This window comes from Olea europaea, unplaced genomic scaffold, assembly GCF_002742605.1.
Source record: "Olea europaea var. sylvestris unplaced genomic scaffold, O_europaea_v1 scaffold2674, whole genome shotgun sequence".
NCBI lineage: Eukaryota > Viridiplantae > Streptophyta > Magnoliopsida > Lamiales > Oleaceae > Olea > Olea europaea.
In genome coordinates this window covers 11,697-25,091 of record NW_019245119.1, presented here as the reverse complement: position 1 = coordinate 25,091, position 13,395 = coordinate 11,697, and the positions used below count along the sequence as shown (strand labels likewise).

At 35.5% G+C, this 13,395-nt stretch overlaps 1 protein-coding gene across 1 annotated transcript; it reads right to left on the bottom strand.

The window, feature by feature from the left end:
• Positions 1–4,796: 4,796 nt before the first annotated feature.
• Positions 4,797–12,846, bottom strand: LOC111383393 (ATPase family AAA domain-containing protein 1-like). Its single transcript, XM_023007501.1, has 15 exons — positions 12,802–12,846; positions 12,619–12,688; positions 12,082–12,273; positions 11,920–11,990; positions 11,617–11,790; positions 11,419–11,490; positions 11,204–11,254; positions 10,921–11,100; positions 10,676–10,798; positions 10,507–10,590; positions 9,860–10,044; positions 9,592–9,730; positions 9,422–9,481; positions 9,030–9,134; positions 4,797–5,409 (listed from the first exon to the last, which is right to left on the bottom strand). The coding sequence occupies exons 1-15, from the start codon at positions 12,844–12,846 to the stop codon at positions 5,296–5,298; spliced, it is 1,665 nt and encodes a 554-aa protein (XP_022863269.1). The 3' UTR covers positions 4,797–5,295.
• Positions 12,847–13,395: the final 549 nt, after the last annotated feature.

Genomic DNA, 13,395 nt, shown 5'->3' with positions numbered 1-13,395 from the left:
AGTCGCTCCAACTTATGGGTAACGAGTACACAATGCCAGAATATATGCTCGAGTGGATCATAGGAATGTCGTCGAGTGTCGGGGGAAATCATGGGAGGGTTGTACACATATGTACATTCTAGCGTGCATCAATAAGCACTATGTTATGCAGGAGATCGTTTTTGCTAACACGACTATATATGTGTATGACCCAGATCATTCATATTTGACACAAGGCCAATTGGAGCAAAACCTGGAGTCCGTAGCTGTAATTGTTCTTATGATGGCCAGACAAGCGATGATGACTGTACAGGACAGATTGCGAATTGTTTGGAACACAACGACAGCGCGCTAATCCATAAGATAAGTGTTTGAACTTTATTGTTTTCATCTTTTAAATTTAGTTTTTTAGCTACATAGTCCTGAACTGATCCATTCTTGTTCAATTGTAGCAGCAATTGCGTCATATTTGTCATTAAGCACGTTGAATTTTTAAGTATAAGACATACGGTTGATGGAATCAACCAATCGTGGATACAGAACTGGAGAAAGAAGCTAACTTGTGATTTGTTCAAATTTAATGGTGACCTGTAAATTTGTATTAAATATATGTAACATTCGAATTGTAAATTTAATTATTTTTTGTGATTATGAAATAATTGTAAATTTGTGTTCAATGTATATAACATTCACATTGAAAATTTAATTATTTTTTGTGATTATGAAATAATTGTAAATCTTTGTTTAATGTATATAACATTCACATTGAAAATTTAATTATTTTTCTGTAAGTTGATTTTTTGTTATTTTACAGATATGTCAAGTATGGAACTAATTTTTTCATATGAATCATTATAAATACCATTTATCAAGAATAAATATTGAACATTGAACATTTATGAAGAACAAATATTGAATAGTGTAAAGTAAATAGAAATATTATTCATTTTACGTACCTGTCTAACTGTCATTTAGAGGAATTTGAATGGTACAAAATTGTCAAGTATGCCCTATGGCTCTGCACTTGCCACACCTACGCGATCCAGAAAACTCTCTGGTAGATAGTATTCTAGATGTACTTGGACGTCTAGGACCACACGGTTCAACTGCTGGTGGCAACAAATCATGAAGCGGGAGAATATGCTCGAGAACTTCTCACTCGGCTTCATTCGGCAGAGAAAATATAATCTCAGCATATGCTGTTCTTCAAGACTTAGTCGTATAATACAAAGAGCATAACGTTCTTGCTACAAAGCCTCGGTACATGGCCACCGCAACTGCATGCTCACATGGAAAACTCTTCAACTGAAATCTCGTACAAGTGCATGTGTTATCAGTCAAGTCCACCATATATGTCGTATTACGTGCACATTGCACAGAGAAGCGGAACTTACCTAGCGCTTCTACATTCAACTTCCTCGCAACCTCTACCACTTTAAAGAGTTTTTCCTCTTGAGTTGGGGCCAACACGCTAGTGCAACTCTATGATGCCGCACGTCAATCATAAAATCATTGTTGCAGCCTGTTATAAACGTTCTCAATCATTGCGAGAATTGATAACTCTTAATCCTTCTTCAACAATGAATTGAGAAACTCCGCGTTATTCGACGTCATCATGTTGTATCGATGTCTTGGAAAGTATGACCGTGCCCAATGTTCGATCCCCATGTTCGTCAGATACTCCAACGTCGGTAATGATTTACTTCCTATCTCGAACATAAACTTATTACACTCTTCAGCACTATAAGCTTCGACTACTCTCTTGAACAATGAAACGATGCCTTTGCCCCGATACCTAATCTTCAAATTACCTTGTATATGGTACATGCAATACCCGTGATATGCCTCGAAAAAAACTTCAACGATACCATTTATTATAGACTGTCCCCAATCGGTTACAAAGACAAGGTCTTCGACTTCCCCGATCACTTCCCTCAATTTCGAAAAAAACCAACGTATGGACAAATCATTCTCGCTGTCGACTATGCCGAATGCAATAGGGTAAATTTGGATGTTGACGTCTTGACATGTAGTAATAATTAATTTGCCTTGATATTTAACTTTCAGAGTTGTACCATCAACTAGAATTACGGGTCGCATTGCATTTCGAAAACCCCAAATACATTGTCCGAGAGCCATGAAAAAATACTTAAAACAATTATCGCCCCCCATCTCAATAAAAAATGTTGTGCCAGAATTAGTTGTCCCCATATTATAGCAATGCCTAGCCAATTTAGTATAACTCTCCTCAGCCGATCCCCTTAAATCCTCCAACGCATATTCTTTGGCCTTCCAGGCTTTCTGGTAGCTCATGACCACTCCATACTCTCGACGGACATCATTAATGATGTCCAAAAGTTTGTAGATCGTCCGTGGGTCCTGATACTTGTGCATTATCTGTCGACCAATAAACCATGCTCGAGCTTGCTTGTGTCATTTCAACAAATTCTCACTTCGCAAATATGTTCCCGTGCATATTTGCGAACTACAAAGCACTCATTCGTGTCCATTGTAGTCGCTCTCAAGCGCCAATTGCAATTGTCGTCAACGCAAGCAACTGTCAACAATGACTTGGTTGATTTTTTTACCTTGAACTCAAAGTTATATTTTAATGTCATCTGGTTCACAGCTTCCTGCAAATCTTTCTTGGTTTCAAATAGTTGCTCGACATACAAATCGTCATCATTGGGAGCCACACGCGAAGAATTGGAGGACGATCTACTTGTTCCACCCCCGAGCTCCCACCCCGCTCACGTCTCTGTCGAGATAAAGAAATTAAATTTTAATTTGTAAAATCATTTATATTTTCGTTGTCCTCAACTGTCGACGAAATTCTGTGCGTAACAGTGACTTCACGATCAGTAGCAACTGTCTCGGGAATAACCACATCATCTGCAGGAACTATCTCCACTGTCTCCTAAAAATCTCGATCATTATTATCCACTCCATTTGAATCTTCGCGTTCACTTTCGACAACATCCTTCTTAACAAAGTCACACCAAGAACAGTCAGAGTCCTATGCATTTTATTCAATTCTAATAGATAATTCAATTCAGCATCATTAGTAACAAATATAGGTGACATTGGACTGGACGAATCCCCATAACCATTGAATAAATATCTCAATTGCATATCGTACTGAGAAGAATCAACATTCAATTTATTTTGCAAATTCTTGTACACTTCTGCATATGATGTACTCTCTATTACGGAAATTGCAATACAACCACATACATCACTCGTCTATCTCCATTCCCATCTATTATTTTCATTCAGATCGAAATCACCGAAATAACGTACCGAGATTATCATATCTGTATGACGATATAGAAATTTTTAATCAATTACAACAAAAAAAATTCAGATATTTAATCAACTTGTAATTAAAATTATAAGACAATTGGCAAAACAGAAATTAATAATAAAAAAAATCGTAAAACAGTCATAAAAAACAGTCGACTGTGGACTATTTTACAGCCGACAGTTGGCTGTTTAAAGCCGAAACAACCGACTGCCAATCGACTGTCGACCATTAGATAGCCGACTGTCTAAGTCAACTATTAGACAATAGTCTAACATCCAACAATCGACTATTAGACAGTCTTTTGACAGTCGCTGTCTGTTGTCTAACAGTCTTCGTTACCATCCCACAGTTAATCGTCAGACTGTTTATTTTTCTATGGTTCTAAAGAAATAAATTATAGATTTGTTAAAAAAAAAAAATTCTACCAGCTACTGTATTATTTAACTACTCAAACGTACACTAATTTACTGAAATCGAAATTAAGCACGTGTAAAAAATATACTTACCAATTTAAAGTAATTGATCTGAAAAAAAAATCTGGTTTCGACGTTTAAATTTTTTTGATATTTTGAAGTTCAAACAGATTAAAAATGAGAGTTTTTCTGTGTTTGAAGCTCGTTCGGCAGTTTTATAAGTGGGGAAGTATTTAGTTTTCAATTATTAACTAAAAGAGTAATAATGTCTTTTAAACTATTCAATATTTTGTAATTACATAATATATTTAAGGGCATCTCTGTCTTTTACCATTCAAGAGGTTAATGTGATAATATTCAAATTTTTAAAAGTCAAAATGGAAATAAGGATCTTTGACTAGATCAATTTTAAAAGAACTCCAAGATAAATCCCAAATAAAAAGCGAACAGCCAAAAAAAATAAAAACTCACCCAGGTTAGACAATTTTTAGCGGTGAAGTGAAGTCAGACACTGTCCATGCATTCCATCCACACGATTAATTTGGGGTTCACTTTTCCTTTATTCTTCACTATTGTGTAAAAAACCTTGCATTCTTCATATACTGTTCACCATCGTGTAGCCTCTCTCATGGTGACTAAGTTACCAAAAGTTTATGTTAAATCACTAAACTTTATTTTGTTTCTCCCGTTACAATTTCACATGTCCATTAGAAGACCAACAAACCAGCAATATCCAGTTGGCAGGTTATTTGACAAATGACCCAACTGCCACACTATCAAATGACAAACGGACAAGACAGCATCCCAAAATCATAACAGTTTAGTGTCCAATTTGAAATAAAATAAAGTTTGGCAGCCAACATGAAAGTGACTACCCATCTGTGTCAACAAACAAAATGAATCAAGGAATATAGAAAAAGCACATACTATCTTAATCAATTGAAATGACATCAGTCGCTCAACAATTAGGGCAAAATATATATTATCTGAAAAACAAATATATTTCAGAGCTTTCCTTTTGAGTCTGTTTTCACATACACGGCTTTAAACACAGTCAAATAGATGCTAAAAACTGTAAAAACACAAGAAAACAGAGTAAATAGAGAAAAATAAAAGGATGAAACAATAGATGATCCATTAAAAAGTCGACCGGAAGTTCAGAATATTTCTGTACACTTAAAAGATCAAAGTCATCGAAAGTTGTCTACAAAACAGATAACCCGTCCACATGAAGCGAGTCCAATGCATGTTTTGATCGACCAACAAAGAGAGAACCACAGAACGAAAAATTTAGTCACACCAGATTGAGTAATACCTTAAAACTTTTTAAAACTTTAATCTAGTCAGGGATAGATACTTTATAATTCTTATCTGGTAAGGATAGATAATTTATAACTTTTATCTGGTCAGGGAGAAATACCCATGAACTTAAATATGATACACGAGGACCAGTTCCACAAAATAGGGTTTTGGGTAAGGAGAACCTGAAACTGGATTTTCAAAATCACAGGCCACAACCATCTCATCAGATCCACCAAATAGAATAGATAAAAAAAAGCCGCCTAAACAAGGAAACACTATACAGCTTTAGTACCTCCTTTACATGAAGTAGCTAAGTGATGTCTTCTTTCTTGAACCGCCTTCTCCATAAAGTTCATTCCACTGGAGAAGCTCATTCATGTTATGTGATTCTGATGAAACGCTAGCACATACCTGCATTTGAATGAGAATCACAATTAACTGTAAAAAAAAATAGAGAGAATAGAAAAAGGTCATAATAGTCCCAGAGATAATAGGAGTCCAGCATCCAGCACGAACAAGCTTAAACCTCATTATCACGAGAACCATGAACCCAAGTTCAAGCAAATATACAATAAAAGCACTGATATATGTCACACGTGATATTCAAAAATTAGACGGAAACGTCAAGGACATGTCGATTTGAATTCTTTTAAATTCTATTGATATACTATATCTTTATTTTATTAATAAATCAATACTTTTTTAGTTTTGATTTGTAATGGAGAAATCTTTTAAATAATAGTAGTAGCTATTTGTCATATTAATATATCTTTGAATTAAACTATATACTACTGTTGCCAAAGAAAGGAAAATGCATATCAGCATATGTAGATGTAAAAAAAGTTCAACATGAATTTCGTAGAATATTCCCTTTTTAGACAAATGTTCTAACAATTAATTTTTTCTTTACTTTTAAATTCCATAATTTACAAAATGTGACTGTCATTGTGTGACACATGGCCTATTGAAAGTGCCTGAGGAGCATCCGTATCTTTTTATTGTTCTTATCAAAAATCTTCGACGGTTCCATTTCCAAAGTAATTGAAGCGCACAGTTGGCCTCACCCACCCTATCCTGTGTGGTGTTTTCAAGGGAAAAGGCAAAGTATCCCCCAAGTATGAAAGATTAAAAATATATATATAAATTATGAAAAATAGAACAAACCATGTGGCATGTCAAACACGTGTCCTTGCATGTCTAAAATGACACAACACGTCGCACACGCCACCCTAGTAGGAGCATCCATGCTTGGTATAATTTGTATGAATGAAAGGAGAGAGATCCAACATATGACTTGGTCTTCTTCCCCAGGTAAACTTATTGCAAAAAAAAAAAAAGCTACACACCATTTGCATAATGAGAGGCAAAGACAGCCTTTCAAACAAAGCTTGGTACCCTTCAGGGGATATGAAAAACAAGGACAATATTCTGACAGCAACAAAGAAAATACTAGTACTAGTACCAGTACCAAGTCAAGATAGATAACAACATTCACAAGAAAGCTTCATACCGGGCCCATACAACCAAGCAAAATTGAGTAAGAAGCAAGACTATGAACAGATGCACCATAAGATCATTTATCCAAATTTATTTCCTGCCAATACAACTACCCTGAATTCCTATACTTCAAGGCAATTTTTCCCAGCCTGCCTCTTTTCCCTCTCATTCGCTTCTAAAAGAAATCAAGAATTCCAATTTTGGCCATTTCTGGTTGGTGGGAAGCTTATAATCAATATTTTGAAGGAGTCATGCCCAGAGAAATCTTTTCATTTCTCATATCATACATAAACAGTGAATTTCTCTTGATTAACAAGAAAAGGCAACGATTACATTCACCAAGTACATGTACACACGGTAACAGAAACAAACATACCTGTTCATGTGCATATCGAAAATCATCCGTACTCAGGGGACGAATGTCTGCACTGCTATGCAATTCAGGCAATGGTCTGCTCTCTGCCAGTGCCAAGACTTTCTCCTACAAGTTTAGATATAAAATTTTTTATTAAAACAAAAATGCACATAAAAACAGTCGCACATGAATAATAATATAGAATGAAAACTTCAGCATGCTTTCGATGAAAAGATCAAAACACAAAGCATGAACTTTCAAGAGAAAAGAAAGAGGACAGAAAAATAAAATGCTCAAACTCAACTCAGCTGATTCGTATCAGTATGTTCTTGACAGAAACAACTTTAGATATAAAATTCTGCCTAAACAAAGAGAGATTAAATGATAAAAAGATACAATTAAAGCATACCAACCTTCCTCTCCTCCTCTAAAATTTCTCTTATTGGGCAATGTGCAGCTGTCACACAGAGATTCTGGAAAATTAAAATAATTAACATGTAAGAACAGATGTATTGCAACCATTAGAAGAAATGGTGATAATAAAAAATAATTTTAACATAATCAGAAAAAATAGGCCACATACCTTTAGATCACTACCTGAATACCCTGCTGTCATGTTAGCAACTACTTCGAGATCAACATTTGGAGCCAACTCTTCCTTTGCTAATATCACTTTTAAAATTTTCTCCCTGTTCTGAGCATCTGGCAAGTTCACCATCAGCCTGCACTTGGACACAAACAAAATTAACAAACTAGAGTAACTCCAAACTGTCCATATGCTAAAAAAATGCTGGATGGGGTTTCTGGGAGGATGAGTACTGCAAAAGGTATGAATTTGGAAAAGATATAACCTCCGGGGAAGCCTTCTAATTACAGCCTCATCAAGATCGAAAGGTCTATTGGTTGCTCCAAGTACTAGTACACGTTCCTTATCTTTTGTACGCAAGCCATCCCAGTTCACCATAAATTCATTCTTCATTTTGCGCATTGCTTCATGTTCTCCCGGGTTTTCACGTCTTCCTAACATACTGTCGACCTATAGGAACATATATAAAAGGCTATTTAAAAAGAAAAGGGAGAAAAAAATAAGCCTTTGTTTGAGCCGCATTTTTGAGATAGATTTCGTAAAAAGTGAATTTAAGAAAAAAGTTAAGTTAACATGCAAAATTATTTTATTGGATGAATGTGTAGTTGAAAATGAGTTTTAAATAATGGTGCTCAAACAAGGGCTAAGAAAAACAAACAGGAAATTTGACAACAGCAGAATATTATATCATCACGTGAAGCAAAATAAGAAAACAAAAAAATGTTGGCTGTCCCCAATAAATTAACCTCCCCCTTCTTCTCTCTAAGGCACAGTATACGTGGACAAGAGAAAGCAAAAAGTTCAGACACACACACACACACACACCCCTACACACAGACCAACATGGAAAAATTGAAAGGAACAGCAATTAATCAAGAAGCATTAATTTATTTAAGAGATGTTATACCAACCTCATCAACAAAAATTACACTAGGGGCTATTTTACTAGCCAATGAGAAGACTGCTTTGACATATTTCTCTCCTTCACCAAACCACTGAATGCAAGAAAAAGAACATTACTCAAAAAGGGGAGATGACTATAAGAAATGCTAAATTTCAAGGGTGACTAAGAAAATGTACTTTTGATGTGATGCTTGACATTGATATATTAATAAAGTTTGCACCAGCTGAAAAACAAGGACAATATTCTGACAGCAACAAAGAAAATACTAGTACTAGTACCAGTACCAAGTCAAGATAGATAACAACATTCACAAGAAAGCTTCATACCGGGCCCATACAACCAAGCAAAATTGAGTAAGAAGCAAGACTATGAACAGATGCACCATAAGATCATTTATCCAAATTTATTTCCTGCCAATACAACTACCCTGAATTCCTATACTTCAAGGCAATTTTTCCCAGCCTGCCTCTTTTCCCTCTCATTCGCTTCTAAAAGAAATCAAGAATTCCAATTTTGGCCATTTCTGGTTGGTGGGAAGCTTATAATCAATATTTTGAAGGAGTCATGCCCAGAGAAATCTTTTCATTTCTCATATCATACATAAACAGTGAATTTCTCTTGATTAACAAGAAAAGGCAACGATTACATTCACCAAGTACATGTACACACGGTAACAGAAACAAACATACCTGTTCATGTGCATATCGAAAATCATCCGTACTCAGGGGACGAATGTCTGCACTGCTATGCAATTCAGGCAATGGTCTGCTCTCTGCCAGTGCCAAGACTTTCTCCTACAAGTTTAGATATAAAATTTTTTATTAAAACAAAAATGCACATAAAAACAGTCGCACATGAATAATAATATAGAATGAAAACTTCAGCATGCTTTCGATGAAAAGATCAAAACACAAAGCATGAACTTTCAAGAGAAAAGAAAGAGGACAGAAAAATAAAATGCTCAAACTCAACTCAGCTGATTCGTATCAGTATGTTCTTGACAGAAACAACTTTAGATATAAAATTCTGCCTAAACAAAGAGAGATTAAATGATAAAAAGATACAATTAAAGCATACCAACCTTCCTCTCCTCCTCTAAAATTTCTCTTATTGGGCAATGTGCAGCTGTCACACAGAGATTCTGGAAAATTAAAATAATTAACATGTAAGAACAGATGTATTGCAACCATTAGAAGAAATGGTGATAATAAAAAATAATTTTAACATAATCAGAAAAAATAGGCCACATACCTTTAGATCACTACCTGAATACCCTGCTGTCATGTTAGCAACTACTTCGAGATCAACATTTGGAGCCAACTCTTCCTTTGCTAATATCACTTTTAAAATTTTCTCCCTGTTCTGAGCATCTGGCAAGTTCACCATCAGCCTGCACTTGGACACAAACAAAATTAACAAACTAGAGTAACTCCAAACTGTCCATATGCTAAAAAAATGCTGGATGGGGTTTCTGGGAGGATGAGTACTGCAAAAGGTATGAATTTGGAAAAGATATAACCTCCGGGGAAGCCTTCTAATTACAGCCTCATCAAGATCGAAAGGTCTATTGGTTGCTCCAAGTACTAGTACACGTTCCTTATCTTTTGTACGCAAGCCATCCCAGTTCACCATAAATTCATTCTTCATTTTGCGCATTGCTTCATGTTCTCCCGGGTTTTCACGTCTTCCTAACATACTGTCGACCTATAGGAACATATATAAAAGGCTATTTAAAAAGAAAAAGGGAGAAAAAAATAAGCCTTTGTTTGAGCCGCATTTTTGAGATGGATTTCGTAAAAAGTGAATTTAAGAAAAAAGTTAAGTTAACATGCAAAATTATTTTATTGGATGAATGTGTAGTTGAAAATGAGTTTTAAATAATGGTGCTCAAACAAGGGCTAAGAAAAACAAACAGGAAATTTGACAACAGCAGAATATTATATCATCACGTGAAGCAAAATAAGAAAACAAAAAAATGTTGGCTGTCCCCAATAAATTAACCTCCCCCTTCTTCTCTCTAAGGCACAGTATACGTGGACAAGAGAAAGCAAAAAGTTCAGACACACACACACACACACACCCCTACACACAGACCAACATGGAAAAATTGAAAGGAACAGCAATTAATCAAGAAGCATTAATTTATTTAAGAGATGTTATACCAACCTCATCAACAAAAATTACACTAGGGGCTATTTTACTAGCCAATGAGAAGACTGCTTTGACATATTTCTCTCCTTCACCAAACCACTGAATGCAAGAAAAAGAACATTACTCAAAAAGGGGAGATGACTATAAGAAATGCTAAATTTCAAGGGTGACTAAGAAAATGTACTTTTGATGTGATGCTTGACATTGATATATTAATAAAGTTTGCACCAGCTTCTGTCGCAACAGCTTTTGCTAGCATTGTTTTACCAGTACCAGGAGGTCCGAAAAGCAATATCCCCTTGCAAGGCTGCCAAGAGCAACATCGTTAGCACTGAAAGAAAGAAGTAGAAGAATTGCCATACATGACCAACACGCCTAGGGAAGATTTATTAATATTCCGAATAAGAATTATAAATTAAGTCATTTCACCTTTGTCAGCTGTCCTTTGCTGAACAACTCTGGCCTTTGCAGGGGTAGCATCACTAGTTCCTTCAAAGTTTCCTTCACATTCTCCAATGCTCCAATGTCATCAAAAGTAACTCCCATATCACCAGGTGGAATAACATCGGCAAGGAGTCTTTTCTCAAATTCATTCTCGGTAACCACATCCTGAAAACTCAAGCAATCATTTCCCTATCTCATGTCACATGAAAGAAAGTGGAAAACATTTGGCGAACCCATGTGCAACTTAAGAAAGACTGCAAAGGGTTACCTTGAGAGATTTTTTCAAACTCTTGTTTTCATTTTGAATGCCCTGAAGAANATGTCAATCAAACACACTCTAATAGATAACAGAAAGAGAAATTCAAAGGGTAAAAATTCCATAACTATCATTAGAAAACATTGAAAAATCAAACAAGAGTGAGCACAAATGAAACGGTCAGCAGGCTAAAAATACACCATCCACGTTCATTTAACAGGGCATACCGGGAAGGCAAGGTCTAGCAATGCAGTTTGGTTGCTTCCAAATTTTGTGAACAGCAATCCGCCAGGATGGGACTGAAATACACAAGTATTAAAGAGTTTGAGTTTAACAAATTCATGTGTAATAAATGTGCTCGACAAGTTTCAATACATATATACACAAAGGTCTGAGAAAGCAAAAACAAGAAAACTACAGCTTACTTTCTCCTTTCTGCTGTCCGTCTGAGTATGAGAAGCTATGATAACAACATTTTCAGGTAACTTTTCAAGCTTATTTTTAAAGGCTGCATATGCCTCAGGATTTCCCACCATGGACTTCTCTAAGTCTTTCATAAACAAAATTAGTGGACTACTTTTACTTTCTACAGAAGCAACCTACAAAATTACAAAATTCAGAGGGAAAAATAAAAAGAATGACAATTGTAATTGTGAACAAGATATAGAAATGCAACATAAAAGCCATTTGGTTATGGCATATCAAATAAAACATATAATAGCATTAACCTCAAAGAGTTCATTAATGGCAAGCTTGTCAACATCATCGGCACTGGAGTTATCAAGACGTAATGAGTCAGCTGCACAGAAATAAAACAAATAGCCAGAGTCGATGATACTTGATCATGGATTCAAATCTAACACATGAAGCCAGACAAGAAGAAAAAATACCTGCACAAAAGAAACCATGATCTTCTTCGCAGAGGCCTCCAAGATCAGTACCTTCAGGAATTGTTCTATCAAACCTGACCCCAACTTTAGAAGAACCATTTTCCTCAAAAGAAAGTACTACCTTGCCTCTGTAACCATATGATGGACCCCTGCTCCAAAAAGATACAATACGTGTATGAAAAGGGTTGAATCACACATTGTAAACATTATATAATTAATCACCCGCCCCACCGAGCAAATAGTTGGTTTAGAAACTTGTACCCTTGGTTTTGTAGATCAACAACCAAAATTATATCAGAGACCTTAGTCTCGGAGCAAAAAGGTCGATAATAAATTAAAGTAAATTAAAAAAAAGTCACTATAGCAACATTTTTACCCATAATATCATATTCACTGGCATTCAGTGCAAACTAATAAATAAATTACAGTAACCTAGAATCTTCATAAGTGAACATTTTCACCACATTAAGGAACTTCTTGCGCAGAGCACTTTTATAAAATGAGCATTAATAAAGAAAAAATAAAGCTAAATTATACTGATATCATCACCATTGACTCCATTATTATACATATGATGGCAATAATTAACAAGAAGAGAAGCAGTATCCTGCATTTATACGTTAGTCCACCCATTATATATTGAGGGTGTAATGAAAAAGCAACATTCAATTAGTTAGCCAAAGCAATCCAGGTCATACGTCTTAGTTGACGTCATATAACCAGATGACAGATATTCAATATAACATTCATGCTGTAAAGTGACATCACCTACCCACCCTCAGTCCCATGAAAAACCCCATTTGGCCCCCATTAATTTCCATTTTATTTTTATCTCTCTTATTTTCAACCACACAATCTTTCATAAAATAATATTACACATAAATAAATAAAAAATCCTTCTTTTTCAACCACTCATTTTTTTTTTTTTTAAAAAAGCACTATTCCGTCCATTTTCATTTCCATAAAATGAGGGCCAAATGGGGTTAAATCTTCCAACTGTTCTTCGTTTTGGCGGAACTCACAACAAACTCAAGAGGTTCTCCATGAGAATTAGAGAAGATGAATGCATGATCTACTTAACCTAAAAAGGGAGATAATATGATTACAAATAGTCTCAACAGATTCATTGAGGTTTCTCCTTACTTTTTGAAGGCATAGAGAACATATCATAAAAAGAGAGGCCACAAGCAACCCTGGCCTTGCATACATGCAAGAAATAGACGTTTGTGTCTTTCTGCATGTTGTGCATGTGGCTCATACAGAGTGGAACACAAGCCCTGGATCAAATGGGCACAGGAGTATTTTCTATACGGG